The following is a 23,553-nucleotide window of genomic DNA, read 5'->3' as shown; positions in this document are numbered from 1 at the left end:
TCCAGATCCCATTTGCCTATATCTATAGGGCATCTTACACAATCCAACAACAACAAGTCCAATTCTCCGGCAACAAACCAATCCAACAACGACAAGTCCAATACGACAATGACAAGTCCAATCCTACTACAACAAGTCCAATAAGACAACAATGAGTCCACATTTGGACGGCTAACAAGGGGTTCAAGAGGTCGAGAGATCACAATGAAGATGATTTGATTGGACACCCCGTAGGAATCCAAGGCAGATGATCAAGATGGGTGATATGATATACCGTCATTGTTGGATGTGGTGGGCTGCTTGTTGCTAGTCTGATGTGATTGCCTTTGTAATTCACACGACCGAGGTTGAAAGAAGATATTGGTGGGTTTTCCGGAGACAATATAACAGTTGGATGTTCCAACAATGCCAGTAAGAAATTTGGTCGACTATGTAAGAGACCGTAATGAGAAATGGTGGATGTTCTGATAATGAGATTGGTACAGTAATCTAAATGCTAATGACACCATGAATGAGTAGAAGAGTAAACCAAATAGTATGTTAACCAACAAAGGAACATGAAATATGTGGGAGGGTCAACAAAGGACCATTACAATATGAAGATGAATGTATGAGGTTGACAAAGGACCATGAACTATCTAAGAAGGATGATACCCGGCCAAAAAAGGGCCTTCAGCTTAAATGAAGAAGAACAATATCCGGCCAACAAAGGACCATTATCTAAAAGATAGCTTCTGTCGGAGAAGCAAGACTGTAAATATTTCAATGGATGAATGAAAGAGGGAAAGACTCAATGAGTTTTCTTTTCTGGATCAACAAACTCAGACTATAAATAGTGAAAACAATATGCTACAAAACAGGTAAAAACAATATAAAGCTATTCTAATTTAGACTGGTGAAAAAACTGAGAGCTAGAATACATGAATACTAACAGAATCCCTCTCAGCGAGCAGGTGTTTGTATACCTGCTTGACAAGAGGAATCCCTCTTGGCGAGCTGGTGTGTGTATACCAGTGCTCGCCAAGAGGACTCCCTCTTGGCAAGCTGGTATGTGTAGATACACCAGCTCTCCAAGAGGAATCTCTCTTGGCCAGCTTGTGGCACTGCAGCCGGGGATATCACACAGTAATTGCAGGAGACAATTCCAGAAGGGGGTCGGGGAAATATACAGCGGAAAAGAGGCAGCAGTATTGGCGGGTATCAAGCGGCGCTACCTAGGTACCCGCCTAAAAATTGCACAAAAACAGACACCCGTACCCGTACTTGGCACCTGCGGCGGCGGTACCCGCCACCCTGATGAGTACCCGCCGGCAGGTGCCGGGTACTGCTGCGCGGGAACCCGTTTGCCATCTCCAAACCTGAAGCAATTTTGCTACCAGCTCTGAGCAACTACATGAGTATGTCAGTTCAAAAAAAAATCCAAAATTGCTACCAAATTTTATTCATGAGCATCATTTTGGAAAAAAAGGTTGTATGGCTACTGTTTAAACAATCTAGCTCAGCAGATGCTTGGCAGGGTCCCACGTTCATTCATTTGCTGATAGCTTGAGAGCAACTCTACTATAGGGTTGTTATGCTTGTGGTATTCTCTGAGAGAAACTTAAGCTCAGATCTGTTAACTCAACCAATACTTAGAAATTCAGCAGTTTGATCTGTATGTAACTATTATCACTTATGAAAGTCAGCCTGTCAAGGGTGACAGAATACTCCCTTGGTACACTGCAGCGGCAAAGCCGCTTTAAACTCTTGAGAGAGTTATTGTTGCAGATCCAGTTTGATCAGGGCTTCTGGAGGTGTGAGAAGGTGTCAAGTTGCAAATACTGTGAAGCTAAGTAGGGGGGGTGGGGAATGAGTTAATGCTAGATTTGTGGGAATTGTATTATTTCCCTGCAGCGGCAAAGCCGCCTTGGACTCCAGTTCTTAATTATAAAAATGTGCCCCAAATTTTACTTTGGAAGAAGACACCCAACTTGCGAAAAGCTGGGCCGTTGTCTCTGAAGATTCTATCCGATCAAATCAACAAACCAAGGACAAATTCTTCGTGCAGATTGCCAATGATTACAATACCTACACTTCAGGACCCCAGAGAGATGCTCAACAGTCACAAACCAGGCTTTTTTTTTCTGGCCTTCCAGTTTCCATGATTTCATTTGTGCTGATGTTTTTTGTTGATTTGTTGAGATGGAAGCTAATTCAAGCTGCCATCCTCCGATTTGCAGCCATATATGATCAGATATCAGAAAATCTGGCGTCCGGATCCACACCAAGTGATTTGCTAACCAATGCAAAGAAGATGTTCCTCCGCACTGAAAAGAAGATCTTTGTATATGAAAGTGCCTGGAACCTGCTCAAGGTGTTGCAAAAGTGGAAGACCATGCTTGACGGGAAAGCAAGAAACGGTGCGCGATCCTTGGCAACCTCATCCTTACATCCGGCCTCCTTGATCTCCAATGACGTCGGGTCTCAATTGACTTTGACTGTTGATTCTAGAGTGGTATTGCAAGAGGCAAGTGAAAGTACTACCTCCTTCTCATTATAAACGGCCTGATGGGATCCAGAAAGAAAAACGCCAGGTCAAGGATAACGATTTCTGTCACCAAAATCTCAATTTGCTTGAGAAAGCAACCAAGGACGCCGACCAAAGGATCACCGCGGCAAACCAACTGAACAAAATTCAAGAGCGGTTTGCTGCCGTCAAAGAGCAGAACTCTGAGCTCAGGGTGATGTTACAGGACATCATGTCTGCTGATGATGGACTTTGGGAATATCTATGTGCACGCAGGAAGGAAATATTGGGCAAAATCAGAAACCCTCTGCCCTTGGCCTTGACCTCTGCGAGTCAGTCAACAGAACCTCAAATGCAATTGGGCCGTACTGAAGACAACAATACCTTGGTCACTCCATCAAAAGGACAACAAGTTTCTACTCCAATCAGTTCTCAGCAAGAAACCTCTCCAAACTCCTTTCTCAAGGGTAGCATTGATCCACTTTTTCCTTTGGCCAGAAGCAACCTGCACATCAACCCCAATCTGATTGGATTTTTTTTTGATGGTATCATTGTGTTGTTTTGTCTCACTCTGACCTCTCATCTCGCAATGCTAAGGCTCTCAATTTTTTATTTTATTTCAGTCACTAGTATTTTATGGGGATGTTTATTTTTACAATTTACCTTTTGCAATGTGGGTACATTGCAAAAATGGGAAGTTGTAAAACTGCATAATCAGCCCAGAACATACAAATTTGCAATTTCAGAGAACATTTAGGGCAATGCAAAGCAAGAATATGTAAAAATCAAATTGTAAATCTGCTCACAATATCCATTAAATTGCTCATTTACAACACATGTTTTACCAAATTGACCCATTGCAAAAATGGGCAATGTAAAAAGGTCCCATTGCCCCCAAACAAATAATTTTGCAATGAGATTCATTTACAAAGCAAAGCTCATTGCAAATCAGGGGTTGTAAAATTAGATTTCACTCCAATGAGGTGTGTATTTTTGCAATGCCTTGTCAAAAAAAAGGCCCAAAGGCCTGAAAAAAAAAACAAGGGGACACACTACGTCGGAGGAACAAGCAGAGGAACCAGCAGGCAGGTAATTTTCAAGAGATATATGAAAGAAACAAGCAAGAGGCAAATGTTGGGCCGGGGGGATTCAATGAGAAAAAATAGCAACCACAAGAAATCAAACCCGACGGGTTCGCGCAGACCTGCGCATCCCCATGCGCTTGGCCAAATCTTTCCGAGGGGCAACCGCCGTCTTGGCGGCAACGGAATTTCGGATGGCCTGGTGCTTAGCGGCGGCCAGAGTGGCGGCAGCGGCCCTCTTAGTGGCCGCTGCTTTCTGAATCGCAATGGCCTTCTGACTTGCTGCGACTTCCTGGGGGGTGGCGGAATTCTGAGGGGAGCCAACATTAAGAGAGGAAACTGGATTATTTGGGGGCCTTCCCACCTCTATTTGTAGAGCTCGGCCACCATTTGGATTCAGTCTCTGATACCTCTCATTCTCCGCGTTCCAATGAGAAGTAAAGTTGGCCGCCAAGCGGGCGGCAATGCGCTCCCAGTCTGCATTAGTGAGAGGGGTCGAATTGATTTTGGCCGCATAGTGTTTCTTCTTCCTGGGACGACCACATTTTTTGGTTGGCTTGGCGGATGCTTGTTGTATCACCGTTACCTCAGCACTGGCTTCTGACAATTGACTGGAATCTAGAGCTGCGGGATTTTCTGGAGGAATATCGGGAGTGGGAACCTTTTGAGGAGCCCTTGCATGGCGTCCCCGCCTGGCAGACGGCTTGGTGAGTGACTTTACAACGGTTGGTTTGGCATGGAGTGATTTTGGTGAGGTATCGCTCGAGGGAGTGAGCTGTGTCTTGTTCATCCAAAGTCTAATCTTGATCGGTTGGAGGATAGGGGCTCTCAATGCCGGACCACGAGCTTTGTATTCGGATCCATCATTGCTCGGATCATCCTTGGAGTGGTTGCCACTATAATCGCTATCACTGGAACCGCCCGAGCTGGAATCATCGGAGATATTGTCTCCAATGTCACCGTGATATGTATGTCTCCGGTTACTTGCCAATTTTGAATCGGTTTCTGGTTTCAATTTTTCCAGATTCACATTGCCGTTGTAAGACAAATTCAAAAGACTTTTCATGTGAGCAAAAGGCATTGCCGAGGTGATTTTGGGGTTATCGCGGCGGATTCAATTAATACTTTGTTCCACAAAGGTTGCTTCATCTTGGGTCCAGCTTCGCAAATAGATTAACCAACTTGTGCGCAAATGCGGTCCGCTGATACTGCCGGGAAGCGGGTTGACCATCTGGGCAAATCCGGCATTGATTTGATCATTGTGGAGCCATACACCAGTCACTCCTCGAACGTTCCGCAAGACTTTATCCCAGTAGTGTTTGGCTCCCCAGAATCCACGCGAGATCAATGTGTAAACCTCACCAGAGACGGTCAGCTTGAATGGCCAGTTCATCTGGCCCATGAAAGCTTGCTGTTCTTCTTCATCTGAGATGGTCGATATGTCAACGTGAAAATATAGATGAGGGGGAGCTTTTGCATCAGGGAAGGATATGTGGGAGACCTCATCAAGGAAACTACCTGTACTAGTCGGTTCTTCATGATCAGTGGGCTGAGATCAACGGGTTTTCTTGGGCTGGCTAGTGTTACAACTCCGGCATTGCAGAGCAGAGGTTCCAGCAAGGCCCACAGACGACCACTGCACAATCAGTTTATCTGGTTCCGTCGGGCTGATACCGTTGTTAGCAAACATGGACGGGGTGACGGCGAGGACAAACAAGCGGCAATCGCCCCGGGGGTGAACAATTTTCTTGTTGTGGATCTTGCGGGGGCAGGTGAAATTTCGGGTCTCTTGGACTGAGAACAGGGTTTCCAGAACCTTCGACGAGTTTGTTTTTTGATCAAGGACGATTTCCATGAAGAAATCACAAGATGCATACTCCCCAGGGACAAATGAATGCGGATGAAGCTTGCGAGCTTCATCAAAGAGCTTGTGAGATCCACGAGTGAGGGTGGACTTGAGATTCTTATTCTCAATTAGCTCCTTAGTCGTTTGAGCCGTAAAATGAGAGACAAGTATGTGGAATAGGTCAGTTTGTTTGCCCCCGGTGTGGAACTACTCTTGGGATGAATAGAGCTGGAGAGGGAATGGTGCTTTAATGGACTGCCTCTCTGGGAACAAGAAAAAGATATAAGAGTGTGGACTCTTATGGAAAGGTGTGGCTATAGAGGATTCTTGAGGTATGTCTTGAGGGTTACTTTTCTACTAATCTAATATTTTGTACACAGATAACAAGCTTGTCCAATCTGATTTATTGGCATAAGCAAGGCTAATGATAGGTGACCAGTGATCTGAATTACTTTTACAGGATCTGATGGGGAACAAATTAAGAGTAAAACAACCCAGTTTATATACACAAGAAAGAGGAGCCATGAGGAAACAAGGATAACCTGGAGGGAAGCATAGAACATTCTACTTCTATAGGATGAAACAGCCCTGTGGTCAGAGTAGTGGGTCAAGGAGTTGCATGATGGTGTAATAGTGGGTGGGGATGATGCCATCTTCTGGGGGCTATGGTGCAATCTTCCTAGTTGGAGGAGGGGATATGTGAGACATAACAGGGGTAGAATATTCTATGATCTAAGATAGGAGGAGTTAGGTGTTTCAGGAAGTGTTTCAGGAAGAATTCATCTAGGGATTGAAGATAGGAGGAGTTAGGTGTTTCAGGAAGCGTTTCAGGAAGCGTTTCAGGAAGCGTTTCAGGAAGTGTTTCAGGGAGAAATAATCTAGGTGGGGTTTGGGGCTATGTCTAGTATAATGTGTATCATGTTGGGTTTGGAGGGTGAAGGGTTTCAAGGTTGCTTATACATCTTTGAGCACATGGTTCTAAGGAAACACTAGAAGAAGGGGGTAACATGTGATCTGGGTAGATGTTTGAGACTAGGGAGAGGGTTTATCCAAGAGAGGGGGAGTGTGGGAAGAGGGAATACTATTATCCAGGGTATGACCATTGAGTGGGGATGTTGAGGACCTTGGGCTTTGCTGACAAGGGGGCCAGAGGTATGGGATTTAGTCTTGAGGTGTGACAGCCTTGTGATTGATGTTTGCTGGTTTTCTGGGTAGATCAGGATTGGCTTACCACATCCACCCCCAAATTAGATGAGATCACACCGTAAAACACCAAGGCAGTATAATCGGACAACTCGCCACTCGTCCGACTTTGCACCGTTACTGGATCTTTTGGTGAAACCAACCGCTCCAAAGTTTCTGATGTCGGCGCCAACGGTGAGAACGTATGTTGTGGATCCGTTAGGGTAAAGTGGGTAGCCCTGCCTATCTAAAATGCACCCATGATTGATGTAAGTGCTGAATCCGTTATCCATGGCAGTTGGGTACTGCCAGTTTTGGTTGGATTCCGATTGGGCTTGATTTGCAATGTCAGGGTTGACAGCGGTTTTTGTCTTCAACTCGTCAGGATTCGTGGTGGATATTGAGTCCGTGGCGGATTTTGTGGTGGATATCGTGGGTATTGTGGGGGTGGAGGCAATTGTGGGAGGACGTGCTCAAGGGTTGAGGTGAGAGGTGGGATTTGCGGTGGTAATTTTCTTGCGCATCCTGCAGTATGTATTATTAGATATTGAAGCTTATTTGCAAATGGTATAAGGTAACCGATTGAGTTGGTAAATCCTGTATTGTCTAATAAGTTTGCTGGATAAGCTCGTGAGAATATGGATATAGATTCAGTGGAGAAACGAGCATTGATTGGGCACTTTACAGCAGCAAACGACATAGAAATGGCCGACTGGTGGGACGGAGTTTTCTTGTAGCCCTAAGTAGTGCAGTGTGTCATTTCTAGCCCTACCTAGGTCTGCCCCAACGCTTGCGGAGGGCAATGAGCGGCTTGGTCTAGGTGTTTTGAGTGGCAAGGGAGGGACATTGTAAGTTAAGTGGGTGTAAATGTAATTGTTTGGTGGGGTATGTACATATTTACATGCATTGTAACTTACATTGTAACCTGGCAGGTTGTAAATTTACAGGTTACAGGTCACAGGGTTGAAAATTCCAATTGGTGATTTACATAGTGTTAGTTTACAATGAGTGGTTTAACCCAAGAAATTGTAAAAATAACTCAATAACACATTATATACCATTTTACAATTCCCCTCCTTTGCAATGGAGGGGCATCGTAAAACACCAATTGTAAAAATAACCCACCCCGTATTTTATTATGAGAACAACAAAGGAAAAACAATTTAAATATGAATCTGAGTTGCTTTAAGTGTCTTCTTGGGAATCAGAGTCCCTGAACTCATTGCTGTCAAACTCGTATTTGCTCAGTTCTTCAGATCTACCACTCAGACTCCAAGCAAGAGCAATAAGGTCCCTGACGAGGTTGTCATGGATTGTCGGACTTAATTCCAATTGTGCGGATCAGTTGTTGACAGAGAGGTAACGGTGTAGCTTGAGGGGGAATAAGTTGGTGTAGGGACTCTTGTGGGACATTAAATGTTTTATTTGGTGAAAATATCCTCTGAGGGGGAAATAAATTGCTAATAGGTTGAAAGGCTATTACAACTTACGGGTGGTTTGAAAGACCTGCCCCTCTAATGGTACTATGCAAATAAATAAGAGTCTTGTAATGTGGCTGATTCCAAGATAGATCTTACTTTTGTATAGTAATCTCTATCAGACCTAGATACCTCAAATCACTAATCTTGCAGATCTGTTACAACTTCTGATGATGGGGGATAATATAATCCAGTGGGATTAATTATGTAAGATAAAAATTTTGATGATGATGGGTTGTTGATGAGAAGGTTGGTAATGATCTCTTCCTTAAACAATCTCTTGATAAGATGCTTTAATCAATACTAGAGCTCCTGGTTGCTACTACACTACTACTACTACTTGTTATAATTGTTGTTGATGAAGTTGGTAATAATCTCTTCCTTAACAATCTCTTGATAAGGCACTTTAATTACTACTAGAGCTCCTGACTACTACTACTACTACTGACTCTAAATTAACACTACCACTACCACTACCACTACCACTCAAGTACCACTACCACTACCACTACCACTAAAGTACCACTACCACTACCACTACCACTAAAGTACCACTACCACTACCACTACCACTAAAGTACCACTACCACTACCACTACCACTAAAGTACCACTACCACTAGAGTACCAATTTAACTAATCTAACCGCTGTGACCAAACCTCTGTAGGCTGATGGGGAAAAGATCTGATGAGGGGGGGAAAGAGGCCTCCTTATATATTGAAGGGTGAGGGAATTTAGCTCCAGGGGAACTCCTTGTGAGGGCTATTTTCTGCAGGGGATATCAGTTGCACAGCAATATATGCATGTGTTGCACTGCCTGCCAAACAATGAGGTAATGGATTCTGCAGGAGGGGATATCAGTTGCACAGCAATATATGCATATGTTGCACTGTCTGCCAAACAATGATGTAATTGATTCTGCAGGAAACTCCTTGAACACCTTATCTGCCTGCATATGCTGCACTGCATGATATCATGTGTTGCTAGGTGACCCAAACAACCTTCCGTAACCTACCATATGCCTGCATGTCCAGCTGTTTCCTTCTTCCATCCAGAATATTGGGGGTCAAAGCCTCTCCTCCCACATTGCTCCTTCCTTCCTTTTTCTTCCTCACCTAATTAATAATTCCATCCATATCCCATCATACTGAATCCTAGACCCTTATAAAGTAATATACCACACTTATAAGGATAATATAACCTTATAACACTGCCTTACTCGATACACCACATCATCCTCCCTTCCATTCCTGGTTGAGACATGTGCTCCCAATACCCTCCACCTCTTCTATTTATAAATCCCTCCACCTCCCTGCTGTCCTACCTATTCATGTTCCTCCATTCCATACCTGATCACGCCGTCCATCCTACATAATCCTAGTCTGCCGTTCCATCCGTGATAACACCATCCATCATCCATCCGTCTGTAATGACTCTATCCCTCCCATGTACACATACACTGCTTGTGTTATATATAACTTCCTCCTCTTATAATGAATGATAGCTGTATCTATGCTTTCCCAATACCTCTGCAATGTTCTTTTGGCATTTTCACGCCAATGGAGCACCACATTGGACAGAGGCATCAGGCTTGTATGGCCTTAGCGGTATGGAGCTCTGTCCGGTGCTAAGCAGGCGGCAGCACTGCAAGGGGAAAAGATGTCATGTGACTGCCCTCTTGGATGGTCTGGAAAAGAGTTGTAGGGATTTGAGGTGATAGGGTTGGGGGAAGTGGTTTTGAGGTTTTTGTCAAGGTGTGAATTCTCAACGGCGGTTGTTGGTTTGGATGTGTGAGGATTCTGGAAGGGGACTGGGGATCAGATGAAGGACTTGGATTCGGGATTCTTGATGATTGATCAAAAAGGTGATGCCCTTATTCTTGTACTAGAATGGCATGCCTCTCCCATCATCCAAGTTCGGCGAACTTGGATGATGGGAGGCGACCTGTCACATAAATTTCATCATCTCCTTGCGCGCCACATGCACGCACAACACAACAGACAACAGGGAGAAAAGAAAAGAAAACAAAAACACAAGAAAAAAAGGAGAAACCAGAGAGATGAGGCAGACACATAGACAAAACAATCAACCACAGGTGGAAAGAGAAGAAAGGGAGAAGAAGAATCAAAACCACATGGAGACCACAGACAAAACAAGAGACTAACCCACAGCTCATGATGTGTTAGGGCCAAGAATTTTAAGGGAGTGGACCAGAGGTGGAAATGAAACTGGGGGAGAAGATGAGAAGGATTGGGAGGAATAAACTGAGAGCAACGGTGAAACTGATACAATACGTGTATTTGTATCTGTATTGGCGATACATAGTTTTGGAAAAGTGTGTATTGTATCTGATATCAGATACATCACAAATACATGTATTTCAATACAATACAGCATGTATTTCCCCTGATACATGCTGTATTGTATTGTATTGGGCACCCAAATACACAGTTTTGGAAAACCATGTATTGTATCTGATAACCAATACATCCAAAATACATCTATTTTGATACAATACACACACAATACTGATACTTGTAAAGTATCAGTTTCACCATTGCTGAGAGCTTGAGAGGCTGAGAATCTTGAGGTCTTGAGGTGTGGATTCTTGAATCTTAAAGCTTGAGGTTCTTGATGAAATCTTGAGGGTCTTGAAGATGAAACTTTGAGGATCTTGAGGAATGAGTGAGGATCTTGGGTATTGAGGTGTGAAGTCTTGAATCTTGAAAATCTTGAAGGGTGAGATTGAATCTGAGACTTTCTGATCTTGCTGGCCACAGCGGCAAGAATGCTTCTGACTAGTCTTGAAATGAACCTAGCTCAACAGACAACAGTGATGAGTACGTGCGTGGAAGGATGAGGATTCATTGCAACAACAAAGAAAGGAAAAGAAAGAAAAGAAAAGAACTCACCTAGCTCAACGGACAAAAGTGATGAGTACGTGCGTGGAAGGATGAGGAAAAGGAGCTTCCACACACGCACGCCCATTGAGCTAGATGCCTACATACACATTTCACAGAATGAAGAAAGATGAAAGACAAGTGATAGGTTGGAAGCACACTGAAACATAAAGGAAAAAACACAAAACCTTAACACCCCCCCTTGCTGACAACCTAGAGAAGAAAAAGGTGTTGAGTCTGAGATCAGCGCACACGAGGTTGAGCGAGTGGAGATGAGTGTGGAAGGATGATGCATTACACACGAGTCAGCAGTGGAGGAGATGAAAACAGAAGACAGAAAGAAGGCAGGAGAGAAAGAGAGAAACAGAGAACTATACCTGAGATCAGCGCACACGAGGTTGAGCGAGTGGAGATGAGTGTGGAAGGATGAGGAGAGGAGAACTTCCACGTGCACTGTCTCAGGTATAATAACAACATGTGAAATGGGTGTGAAATGTGAGAAATGTGAAATACATGTATGTAGCAGAGAGAAAGAAACTAAGATAGGAAACACCGTTTGACTAACTTAACAAAAGGAAAACATTTTAAAAGTGAGATAAAGAGAGAAAATTTAGAGAGAAGGAAGGGAAAAAAGCCGGAAAGGAAAAAAGAAAGGGAGTCAAAAATTAGACAATGCCAAATTGTGATTGCTGAGATTTGAGAGAAATCCTAAAGAGTGGTTTTGTCAACATGTCCTTAGTTGACACGTGCATGACCACCGGTCTTTTTGCCTTGACACAGTCGCGCACAAAGTGGAAGCGGGCATGGATGTGCTTTGTCCGGGAATGATGCTCGGGGTTTTTTGCCAGGGCCTCAGCGCCCGCGTTATCGACATGGAGTGGAAGAGCTGATTTGGGCCGAAGGCGTAGCTCCGACAGAATGTATTGGATCCAAAGTCCTTCTTTGCATGAATCCAACATTTCTTTTTACTCTGCGTTGGTACTGGACAAGGAGACTGTTGCTTATTTTCTAGATTTCCAGGAGATTGTGCTGTCCCCTATGCAAAATGTGTACGCCAAGTTTGAGCGCCTGTCGTGGCGGTCCTCCGCCCAGTCCGAGTTGCTGTAACCTGAGCAGTTTAAAGACCCACCCAGACGGAGACAAAGATCCTTTGTTTTGATCAGATAGTTCAGAATTCTAAACATGGCTTTCCAGTGGGAGTCAGAGGGATCTCTGAGAAATTGGGATGGACGATTGACCGCAAAAGAGATGTTGGGTCTAGTGCACTGCGCCACCCAAAGCAGGGAGCCGATGAGCTGATTGTATGGCCCCGATGAGGGTGGTTCATCTGCCGTGCGGAGAACTATATTCTTGAAAAACAAGTCAGTTGGAGTCAAGACAGGTATGTGTTTGTCCCAGAGAAACCATTGATGAAGCTCGTCAATGTAGTGAGATTGTGAGACATAGACGTGACTGTTGGAGAGATCACGCGTGATCTTCATGGATAGGAAAAGATGTAGGTCTTCATCCGCTCTGATTTTGTATTTCTTGCCGAGGTTGGTGATAAGGGGGTCCACAAATGATAAATCACTAACAATGGCGAGATCATCAACGTGGATGGTAACTGCACCAACTAGAGCATTGTTATTCAGCTTGAAGTACATGGTGGGGTCGTATTTTGGTTTTTTGAGGCTGCGATGTAGCTCAATGTTCCACTCCCTTGGTGACTGCTTCAGACTGTAAATTGATCTGTTCACTTCGCAGACCCAATCAGGGTGTTCCAAGTCCTCAAATTCCAGGGGTTGTTCCATGTAGATTGGTTTGGCCAGTTTGCCGTTGAGGAACGCTGTTTTGAAATCAACTTGTTGTCCCTTTCAACCCTTGATAGCCATTAAAGAAAGAATTAGCCGCAGGGTTTCTAAACACAAAGTAGGAGCAAAAACTTCTTTGTAATCCACGCCTTGCACTTGTGTGTACGCCATTGCAACCAGGCGCGCTTTAAGTTTTTGAATAGTTTTATCCGCCGTTTTTTTCACTTTGAATACCCATTTGGATTTGATGATCTTGCGCTTTGTCGGACGGGGAACAAGGCGCCAGGTGGACATACCTAGTAAGGAAGAAAATTCATTGTCCGCCGCCTTCAACCATTTGCTTTTGTTTGGCGATTTCATGAGTTGTTTCCAGGTCTTGAGGGTTTCAACATCCTCCGCTGGACCAGTTGATTTGGCCCAGTCCCCGTAGCAGTCCGGTGGACGGCTGGTCCTAGACAACTTTTGCGGCGGAAGTTTTGCTTGTACCTTGATCTTCTTTTTTGATTTGGAGGGCTGGAGCACGGGTTGCGAGGCGGGAGGCGAGACATCTTCAGGTGGTGACGGTTGGTGAGGGGGTGGGGAGGGAGAATTGGGAGGAAGGGGTCCGGACTCAATTTGCGGCGCATGCATTGATGCTGTTAAGCGTCTGTCAAAACGCGGTTCAAGCTGAATGTTCAGGAGAGGTAGATCTGGTGTGGGCGTCCTCACTGGGGACAGAGGGTTTGGATCCGGCGCAGTTTGAGGCACGTCTGGAGGGGAATCTGGTGGCACGGACTGAGGTTTGGGACGGTGATAGTCGGATGTCCATGGTAGTTCAACAAACACTGGATTGGCTGGCTTTGAGAGGGGGGAGGCATAAGGAAAAACAGTGTCCTCATAAATGATATCGCGATTTTTGACCATTGAATGATTTTCCAGATCCCAGACCCGAAACCCGTTTCCGTCACAAAGATACAAGAGAAAAACGGCGGCTCTACCCTTATTGTCAAGTTTCTTCCTGTTGGCCTCTGGTACCTTGTACCACGCCAGGCAGCCGAAAGGATGGAGATGCTTGGGGGAGACAAGAGGCTTGTCCAGGATTTTTTTTGGTGCCAGAAAACCGGATGGAGTGCGGCAGGGGAAGGAGTTGAAGGAGTGAAACACATGACAAAAAGCGTCTGCCCAGAAGATCTTGGGGAGATGTGCATTGAGTAAAGAGCACCTCACCAAGTTGCCTATTTTTCTGTTTGTTCTTTCCGCCACTCCATTTAGCTTGGGTGAGTGGGGAGGGCCAGGATCGTGTGTAATTCCCGCTTGACTAGAGATAGTCATCCGGTACCCGCGGTGGGTACCTAGTACCGCTTGGCGGGTACCCCTCGCACCCGCGCAGCGGTGCCGGGTGCGGTACTAGGTACCGGGTTTTGGCCGGAAAGCGGTGCGGTACCCAGGTACCGCCTACAAGTACCTCCCACCCCCCGGGGGATTGAGGGCCTTGACTCGGTAGATCCAGCTCGGCGAAGGTCTCCCAGCAAGCTGGGAGGATTCCTCTCGGCATATCCAGCTCGCCAAGGGGACTACTCCTGGGGAGCTGGATACACATATTGCATCCAGCTTGCGGCCACCGAGGAACCTCCTGATGAGCTGGAGGAGTCCCCTCGCCAAGCTGGATACATATGTATCCAGCTTGCCAAGAGGAATCTTCCAAGGGAGCTGGATGTGTCCAGCTCGCCGTGAGACCTCCTTAGCCGAGCTGGATATTGTGTATCCATCTTGGCGAGAGATGAGTCATCTTGGTGAGCTGGATACATTTATGTATCCAGCTCAGTGAGGGATGTCCACCTGGAGAGCTGGACGCATATCCAGCTCGCTGGGTGGACTTGCCTCTTTGACCGGAGCCATTCCTCCGGTCGAAGAGGTGTACATGCCTCCAATCAGATGGATCAGTTCCTCCTTGACCGGAGGGATTCCTCCAATTGAAGAGGAGAGCCAGTGCTTGCCGGGAGGAGTCCCTCCCGGCGAACAGTGGCTTTTTTGCCCTCCAGCTTGTTGCAAAGGACGGCAAAAAACTGGATGGAGCAAGCAGGACAGCAGGACGCTGCCACACCAAAAAATATCACAGGCGGTACCCGCGGTACCCGCCAGCGGTACCCGTGGTACCTCGGGATTGTCATCAGACGCCGGGTTCTTGACCTGATCCATGTAGGGCATCATCAAGATGGAGCAGCCCAAGTCAAGTTTTGCGTCTCTCTTGGCGCTGTAAGACTCAAAAGCGGTTGTGAAACCCTTTTGCTGGATGGAGAAGGGGATGATGGACGTGCAAACTCTGCCCTTCTATACTATCAGATAACAAGACCCACCAAGCTAAGCTTGGCAAGTTTTAATCAAGTGATAGGTCTGGTCTAGTTCCAGATGAAGTTGTTTGATGACAGGTATGTGAGAGTTCAGAGGGTTTATGATGAGGGAAAGGGTGAAAGTTGACTTGATGTTTCCGGTGGGGGTTGAACACAGGTCCTCAAGAGGGTGATATAAGAAGTTGAGAAGAGTGTCTGGACTGAGGAGGGTATATGTCTCAGTCAGGAGTTGAACGAAGAACCGGGTAACTCGTGACAGGTGCGTGATATGCAACCAGGAGATATGAGAGTGAGCTCAGTGGTTATTGCAGATGAGAGGGATGATATGGTAATGTTATAAAGTGTAAGGGTGATGATAAAGGCTAATGGGTGATATCTGTATAACTGGGGAATACTGAGCTGAGGGAAAAACAACTGGGGGGGAGAGCTCCTTATATAGACAAATGTGAGGGATTTTAGCTACAAGGGGGACCCTAAATGAGGGATTTTAGCCGGTGGGCTGCATACAAGTGGTGTCAGAAGATACTAAATACAGGCAGAAAGTGGGGTTAGAAATGAAAGATGATGTCATACTAATGCAAGGAGTGCATAAACAAAGTGGGGAAATGTCAAATACAGGGGTTCCTCATGCAAGAGGTGCATGAGTGATGTCAGACTAATGCAAGGAGTGCAGAAATGGGGTCAGAAGACTGCATGCAGCTGCAAGCAACGGTGCAACAATTACAATACATGTAATTGTATTTCACTGTATCGTATTGGAAAAATATCAAAATAAATGTATCTGTATTGTAATTTTTTCCAAAAACTGTACCTATGTATCATTGGAATTGTTTGGCAAAACCAATACAAAATGTATTTATCATAATTGAATGTATCTGCATGAAAATACAATACAATGTATAGCCTATACAATACATGTATCGTAATTGTTGCTGCAAGGGGTGCATAAATGAAGCGGGGACATGTCAAATACAGAAGAAATGGGGTTGGTCCCCTGCATATGCAGTGGAGATAAGAGGGATAGAAAAGAGTATGTGTTTGGCTGGGGCTGAGTATGCGTATATACCTGGGAAAGGTGACTTGAGGGTTGCAACAGGTTGATGACTGGGGCTGGCTGTGTCCATGAGGGTCCAAGAGGGTGTAACTTCCAATCCAGCAGGGTTCCAGTGGTGAATAGGGGTAAAATTGGCCGTAGAATCCATTTCTGAGGTCTATTTGGTGGTATCTTGAGGACTAGGGTGTGTAAATATATGTATGAGAAAAAACTGTTGATTTTTCACTTTTCTGTCTACCACAACACACACCCGTTGAGCTAGATGCCTACATACACATGTCACAGAATGAAGAAAGATGAAAGACAAGTGATAATTTTGAAGCACACTGAAACAGAAAGGAAAAAAACAAAACCTCAACAACTAGCAGTCAACCAAATGGGCCACCACAGCAGATACCAATATTCAACCATCATGTTGTGCAGAATTATGCACGTGTTCATGATGTTGGCAATGTCGCCCGGATACCACTGGAGAGCTGGCCTTGTGAGGATTTTCCATCTAGCCTTTAAGATTCTGAATGCTTGTTCAACGTCCTTCCAAGCAGATTCCTGACTTTTGGTATAGTATTTTGTTGCTTGATCTTGTGCCTCCAACCCTTTTTACTCAATCACAGTCGCCCAGCTGGGATAAAGCCCATTGGCAACAAATGGTAGTTACTTTATCAGTTACTATCAGTTACTTTTCTTGTTTGGTATTTAATTTAAAATTAGGAGCAAAAAAATACATTCTGTCAGCTAGATCAAAAAGTCAGAGCTCTCCTCTAAAAATTGGTGAAATAATTTTTGATTTTGGTCAAAAGGCTGATTGCATATCTCTGATTCCATGTATGATTTTTATTCAATTTATTTACTTTACTAGTAAATAAAAATTGGACATGGAATCAGGGATATCTAGTCAGTCTTTTGACAAAAATGGAAAATTGTTTCACCAATTTTTAGAGTAACGCTCTGACTATTTTACCTAGCTGACATAATTTATCTTTGGTTTCTAATTTGAAATTGAAGACAAAAGAAGAGCATTAAATGAAAAAGTAACTACCCTTTGTTGCCATTGGCTAGATAGTAGGCATTCTTTTATACATGGCCTTGAACCTCAAACCCAATATTCCAGGATGTGCCAGCCAGCCAAGCTTGGAAAAGCCAAGAGCAATCAAGTACATTAATATCATTCAGTGCGCCCGGGGTTCCAAAGAAAGAATGCCAGATCCACGTGTCTTTGGTTGCGACCACCTCCAAAACAAGCGTGGGGGTCTTCTCTTTTCCTTGAAACTGCCCAGCATTGCAGTTAGACAGTTCTTCCAACCCCAATACATGAAATCAAGGCTCCCGAGGCATCCTGGAAAGCCTTGTGCAGCATTTTGACTCAAAATTCTTTTGAGATCCTCTTGAGTTGGGCTTTGCAGATAGGTTGGACCGTAAAGTTTGATGATTGCACCACAGAAGAAGGAGATGTTTTCCCAAGGCCAAAATATTCTCTGGTTGCATCAAAGGGAATCTTGTAACCTAACCGTTGGAGGGCAGCAGTCAATTTCTGTTCCGGGCTGAGTCCAAGCTTCCCAATACATTCTGGTTTCTGGACAAAGTATGGGTAGTTTGAGGTCAGGTCAAGAAGAATGTGCCTGAATACTTCCTTGTACAGCCAAAAACATCAAGAAAACTCCTTTTTTATATACCTAGCATTTTGATGATGATTTTATTGAGTTCCATCCAGCAAACGCAGGATTGTTAATAATACCTGGCATTTTCATTAATGTAATCAGCCATTAGCTGGTCGTGGAAATTGTATTGGTCATGGTCAATGTTTTGTCTTTGTATTTTAGTACCTTCTAGTTCTGAATCTTCTTCATCGGAGTCAGAATCAAGTTCATCAATGAGGGTTTGCACTCTTTCTTCTTCTTCAAGCAGATCTTGAATCATTTGGCAACCAAGGCGGAGATGGTGTTGTATTATTGATATTTCTTTGTTTTAGTCCATGGAGGTAGGGAGCCAATGTATTTTATTGATGAGGATGCAAGTGTTAGACTAGACTAAGCCCTTTTAATCCCAGAGATCATCTGAACCAATGCAGTTGAGCATGTGGATTAGCAGTAGTCCGGACTAAAGTTGGGGGTTTAACCTAGCCTATCCTAGCACCCAATGCGGATGCTCTCAGAGCCGCTTTATTTCAGCATAGCGGCGCTAACAGCGGGCTAATGCTATTCAAAAAAGGCCGGCGCTTTTTGCCGCTACGCTAAAATTTAGGGCTAAAATAGCGTAGTTTAGCGTAGCAGCCCAACGTGGCTCTACCTGCCCAGTGAACTGGATTTGCATCACTCAAAGACAAGGCTACAGAGCACAACCGCCACTCGGCCTCTCTCTTACATCTGGTGCAAGAAATCACTCCTCTCCCCTTAACCACACCCGCTACCCAATACTCTGGCCAACCTTCATTGGCCCCCGCCCTCCAGCAACAATCACTCGACCTGAAAGTACTTCATCTGCTCCCTTGGACGGGTGTACTCAGTTGCCTTCTCAAGCCGCTTTGTCGGATTGCAGCAGCCATTATGAAGAGCTCCCACCATATTGGTCACAACCTCCTCCACGCAATGTTGTAACAGCTGCGCTGCTTTTAGCGCAGCGGTTTTTTGTGCCGCTGGGCTAACCGCTTTCTGTTTTCCCTGGGAAAAAAAGATGATTTTAGCGCGCTAAAAGAATCGGTCACGTAGAGCTGAACCGCTGCGCTTCAGCGGTAGCGCAGCGGTTTGGAAAAGATGAAATAAAATGGTTTAAATCATGTTAATTAACAGATTCAGCTCAAGGGAAATCCCGAAGTTGGACCACTGTTTGAGAGGATCACAACTACTACCAAGGGTAATTAGTTCAATCCAAATCAAAGACAGATGGGAAGATAGTTGCTAATGCACCATTAAATGTTCTTTAGGCAAATCCAAAGACAGAAGAACCAAAAACACTGATTCTGCTCAAAGAGCCGGAGAAAAACTTGGTAAGTGTTTGTGTTAGAAGCAGTGAATGGGAAACAAAAGACTATAAATGAAATGACAAATATCTACAGATAACGTTCCAACCCTTCTTGGTCGTTTTGCGGAAGCTAATTAAGCTTTGGAACCTGCCTGGTCTCTGGCTGGATCAAAGTAAGGAATAAAAGATTCCCATAGAAAAGGAAAGGAAAGGAAAAGAGGACTGATACTGCGCTTACTGAAGCAGATCAGATCAAATCAGCCTTTGAACCGTTGAGGTTCCAACTTCTATTTCTCATTTCTCTCATTAGTAAAGAATGGTCTAGTGTCTGCTCTTAGGTAAACCTCAAGTTTCCTATTGCTCCTATCAAAAATTTTATATAGAGTAATGGCGAGTCTGACAGGAATAAATCTCTTAGTTCTTTGAATTCTTTCAGATTTACAGTCTCAAACACTGTGGTAACCCTGTTCCTGTTCATATCATCACTTTCATATCACATAAACCCTTCCAAAATACTTCATTATTACTTCATATTCAGCTTTTACACCCCATTTTACCCCTAGTCACCCACTCATTTCACCTAGGATTTCCAAATGGATCAGCAGTTATTGGCATTCATAGTTTTGGCAGGTATTTTCTTCATACAGATCCTTAGCATTAGTACATACATCATTAATTAGTACAATAGCTACATAGGACTGCAGATTATACATAGTTTCATTACACATTTTTCCCTTCATATGATATCAGCAGTACATTCCTTCATAGTTCCTGTAGCTATTACCAAATGCTCATCTTCATTATGTACACTTCTTGGGCCTCATATCTGTCACTTCTGCTCATCATTATTTCATCTTCTACATAGTTACCTTTCATGTACACTCCTTGGTCATTGCACCTTCATCGTTACTGCTCATCTTCAGATACTATGCTCATCATGTATTACCCCCCCTGTAGTACTTCTCACATATATAAACACGCCTCTAGATGTTGTATCCCCATCATGCACTTTCACCCACTGCACTTTGTATGCACCTTCCCCCCACATACACTCTGTAGCTACCCTTTTACACACCCCACTTAGATACACTTTCACCCCATTGAAATATATCTCCCAGCATATATCTCTTTACCTTTTACCTCAGAACCTTGACTCATCTCCCAGTGTCTCAAGAGCTTCTGCTTTTCCCCTCATCTCACTTCTCCTCTCTACTCAGTAGGATTGATACACCTCAAACCCATTAGTGTTAAAGCCATCTAAGTCAAAGATATCATCAGCCACACCTTTTCTTTTTCTTAGTGTAACCCTCTCTCCATCAGCATTAGTCAAGAGGGCAGCCTCACCAGCACCTGTAGCCTCTTCTACATTATTAGTAGTGTATTTTACTATTTCCCCTCACAGCTCTTTCCTGATCTTTTATGAGTTCCACACCGGTAAAAGACAAGTATACATACTTTTGGTGGTTTACTATCAGCCAAACCTGCTACGAGCTACCTAGTCACTATTAGCGAGCATGGTCCTCCAGGCAGCTGCGTGTCAAACACGCTATGTATTAACCAGAGAGTCTGTGCTCTCATTTTTTGATTAATTTCTGCAGATCTGGGTTATAGACTTGGGAACAACGATGGGCCTATACTATACTCTACAATAACTGGGCCTTTCTGTTATAGTATAGGTCTGGTTGTACCACCCTATACTAATAACTGTACTAGTATTGGCCCTTGGTACAAGTGGCCCGTATAGTATTCTGTTTTTTTTTGGGTCAGCCTAAATGCACTCCAAACTTTTACTTCATGCACTCCACATTTTTGGCTTTGGGGGGCCAGCACTCCAAAAAAGTTGGAGTGCCTTGATTTTGTACTCCCAAAACATGGAGTCCCCAGATGGGCACTCCATGTTTCTTGGAGTACACAACTGGGTACTCCAAAATTGACCAAAATAGGGGAGTGCAGCTAGATGCACTCCAAAAAAAATGGAGTGCAAGCCCAAGCACTCCCGAGCTTAACTAGGCCTCCGGGCGGGAGCGGTAGCAAGCAGCGGAGCTGTCCACGCCAGTGGAGGCCTATACCTTAAGTCGGGATTCCCGCGTGATGAGTTTTTTGATTTCGCGGGAAAACCCTCTTTTTTGACTTCCTCCTCCTGTACCCGCTTCTTTGATCATATCCACCTGATTTCCTTAGCAGACAATGAAGGCCTGCTTCTTGTCTTTCTTTTGGTGTTATGTATCCTGTTGTACTGGTCCTCACTGATTTTATAAAGATTTTTGAAAACTGTCTGTTTTCAGCTCCCGAGGACTTGTTTTGGTGTGCGCGGGGTACTCAAACCACTCGTTTGAGCAAAAAAAAGTTCAAAGTGTGATTTTATGAAAATCATTATAAAATCACAAGTTTATGTACTTGTTCTGAGTTTGGGTTGGATGAACAGGAAGATGCTGCTCTTCCATAAAACCTGCTCAGAGATCCTCAAAGTTTTGAGGACATTGTGTAATTCAAGGCTGGAGTTTTCTCCCACCAAAAGGTGGGAAACTCATCACGCGGGTTTGCCGACCTAAGGCGCAAGTCCCCCCTGCGGGGGGGTTCGCTTCGCGAACCAACCAGCCAGCCAACTGGCTGGCGCACCCCGCAGCAGGGGACTTGTGTTAAGTTCGAAGCACTCCACCTTTTCAGTGAAGGATTTTGGCTTTGCACTCCAGCTAGCAAATACCAAATGGAGTGCATTGGGGTGCACTCCAAGTCTCCTTTTTTTTGGAGTGCCCACAGCAATCACACCTCTCGATGACCGGTCTGGACCGGTCATTGAGGAGACTCACACGACCGGTCATCCAGAGGACTCATACCTCTCGATGACCGGCGCGGACCGGTCATCAGTCACACCTCTCAATGACCGGTGTGTACCAGTCATCGAGGGGAGGTGCTACTCTCGATGACCGGTCTTTACTGGTCATCGAGGGGACTCCCACCTCTCGATGACCGGCGCGGACCGGTCATCAGTCACACCTCCCAATGACCGGCACAGACCGGTCATCGAGAGGACTCACACCTCTCGATGACCGGTCACCGCCGGTCATCGAGAGGACTCACACCTCTCGATGATTGGTCAGACCGGTCATTGAGGGGACTCACACCTCTCAATGACCGGTCATCACCGGTCATCGAGGTGAGTCACATTTCTTGATGACCGGTCAGACCAGTCATCCAGGGTAATAACACCTCTGGATGACCGGTGTGTACCAGTCATCGAGGGGAGGTGCTACTCTCAATGACTGGTTGGTCTGACCGGTCATCGAGAGGAGATGTTACTCCCCTCAATGACCGGCACAGACCGGTCATCGAGAGATGTGACTCACCTCGATGACCGGTCTGACCGGTCATCGAGTGGTGTGAGCCCTCTCGATGACCGACCGGTCATTGGGAGCATCGAGAGGTGTGAGTCCCTTCAATGACCGGTCTGTGCCGGTCACCGAGGGGAGCAGCACCTCCTCTTGATGACCGGTCAGACCGACCGGTCATTGAGAGTAGCACCTTCCCTTGATGACTGGTACACACCGGTCATCCAGAGGTGTTATTCACCTCGATGACCGGTCTGACCGGTCATCGAGGGATGTGACTCACCTCGATGACCGGTCATCACCGGTCATCGAGAGGTGTTATTACCCTTGATGACCGGTCATCACCGGTTATCGAGAGGTGTTATTACCCTTGATGACCGGTCTGACCGGTGTGGAGCTTCGTCCGGTGCTAGGCCGGCGACAGCGCTGGGAAGGGAAAGTGGTGATGAGCCTGCCTTCCTGTGAGGTCCTAGGATGAATGAGATCTGAGAAAACCAGAGAAAGGGGGTTGAACAACACTGTCAGTGAGACTTGTTGGCGGGTTTGGGGGTTGAGGATCTGGAAAGGGATGCTGATGAGGATCTTGAAGGTTGATAAGGATCTAATGAGGTGATAAGGATAAGGATCTGAGAATCTTGATGGTGTATTTCGTGGATCAGAAGACTGCCATGCCTCCCCCTCATCTGAGTCCAAACTTCGAACTCAGACTCCAGGAAGTGAACATGTCACAGACATGTTCATCACATCCCTAACTACAAACAAGCTCTGCACAACACAAACAAAACAAAACACACACAAAGAAAAGATCAACCACATACATAGAAAAATGAGGAGAGTAACATAAGAGGATGGGTGCAATGGATCAAAAAGAACAGAGAGAAAAATCAACAATAATCATCAATATCAATCATAATATCTTGAATCTTGAGCTTGAAATTTGAGATGGATAATCTTGAGGGCTTGATCTTGATAACTGGTCACTTGAATCTTGAGTCTTCATCTGGATCTTGAACCATGGACCGTCTGTACCATTTTGCTCACCACACCGGTCATTGAGAGATGTGACTCACCTCGATGACCAGTGATGACCGGTCATTG

General features: G+C 45.0%; 2 protein-coding genes across 2 annotated transcripts; one reads left to right on the top strand and one right to left on the bottom strand.

Moving 5' to 3' along the window:
- Positions 1 to 2,293: 2,293 nt before the first annotated feature.
- On the top strand, positions 2,294 to 2,977 carry PtA15_14A36 (uncharacterized protein; the record flags this gene model as incomplete). The annotated part of the gene is made up of 3 exons (XM_053163078.1): positions 2,294 to 2,399; positions 2,491 to 2,838; positions 2,973 to 2,977. 3 exons carry the CDS (start codon positions 2,294 to 2,296, stop codon positions 2,975 to 2,977), a joined length of 459 nt encoding a protein of 152 aa, XP_053026711.1.
- A 14,864-nt stretch (positions 2,978 to 17,841) lies between these two features.
- PtA15_14A35 (uncharacterized protein) lies at positions 17,842 to 18,085 on the bottom strand (the record flags this gene model as incomplete). The annotated part of the gene is made up of 2 exons (XM_053163067.1): positions 17,842 to 17,903; positions 17,992 to 18,085. The coding sequence occupies 2 exons, from the start codon at positions 18,083 to 18,085 to the stop codon at positions 17,842 to 17,844; spliced, it is 156 nt and encodes a 51-aa protein (XP_053026710.1).
- Positions 18,086 to 23,553: the final 5,468 nt, after the last annotated feature.

Source organism: Puccinia triticina, chromosome 14A (assembly GCF_026914185.1).
Source record: "Puccinia triticina chromosome 14A, complete sequence".
In the NCBI taxonomy this organism is placed as follows: domain Eukaryota; kingdom Fungi; phylum Basidiomycota; class Pucciniomycetes; order Pucciniales; family Pucciniaceae; genus Puccinia; species Puccinia triticina.
The sequence above is the reverse complement of the archived record's forward strand: the minus strand, read 5'-3'. Positions and strand labels throughout refer to the sequence as shown.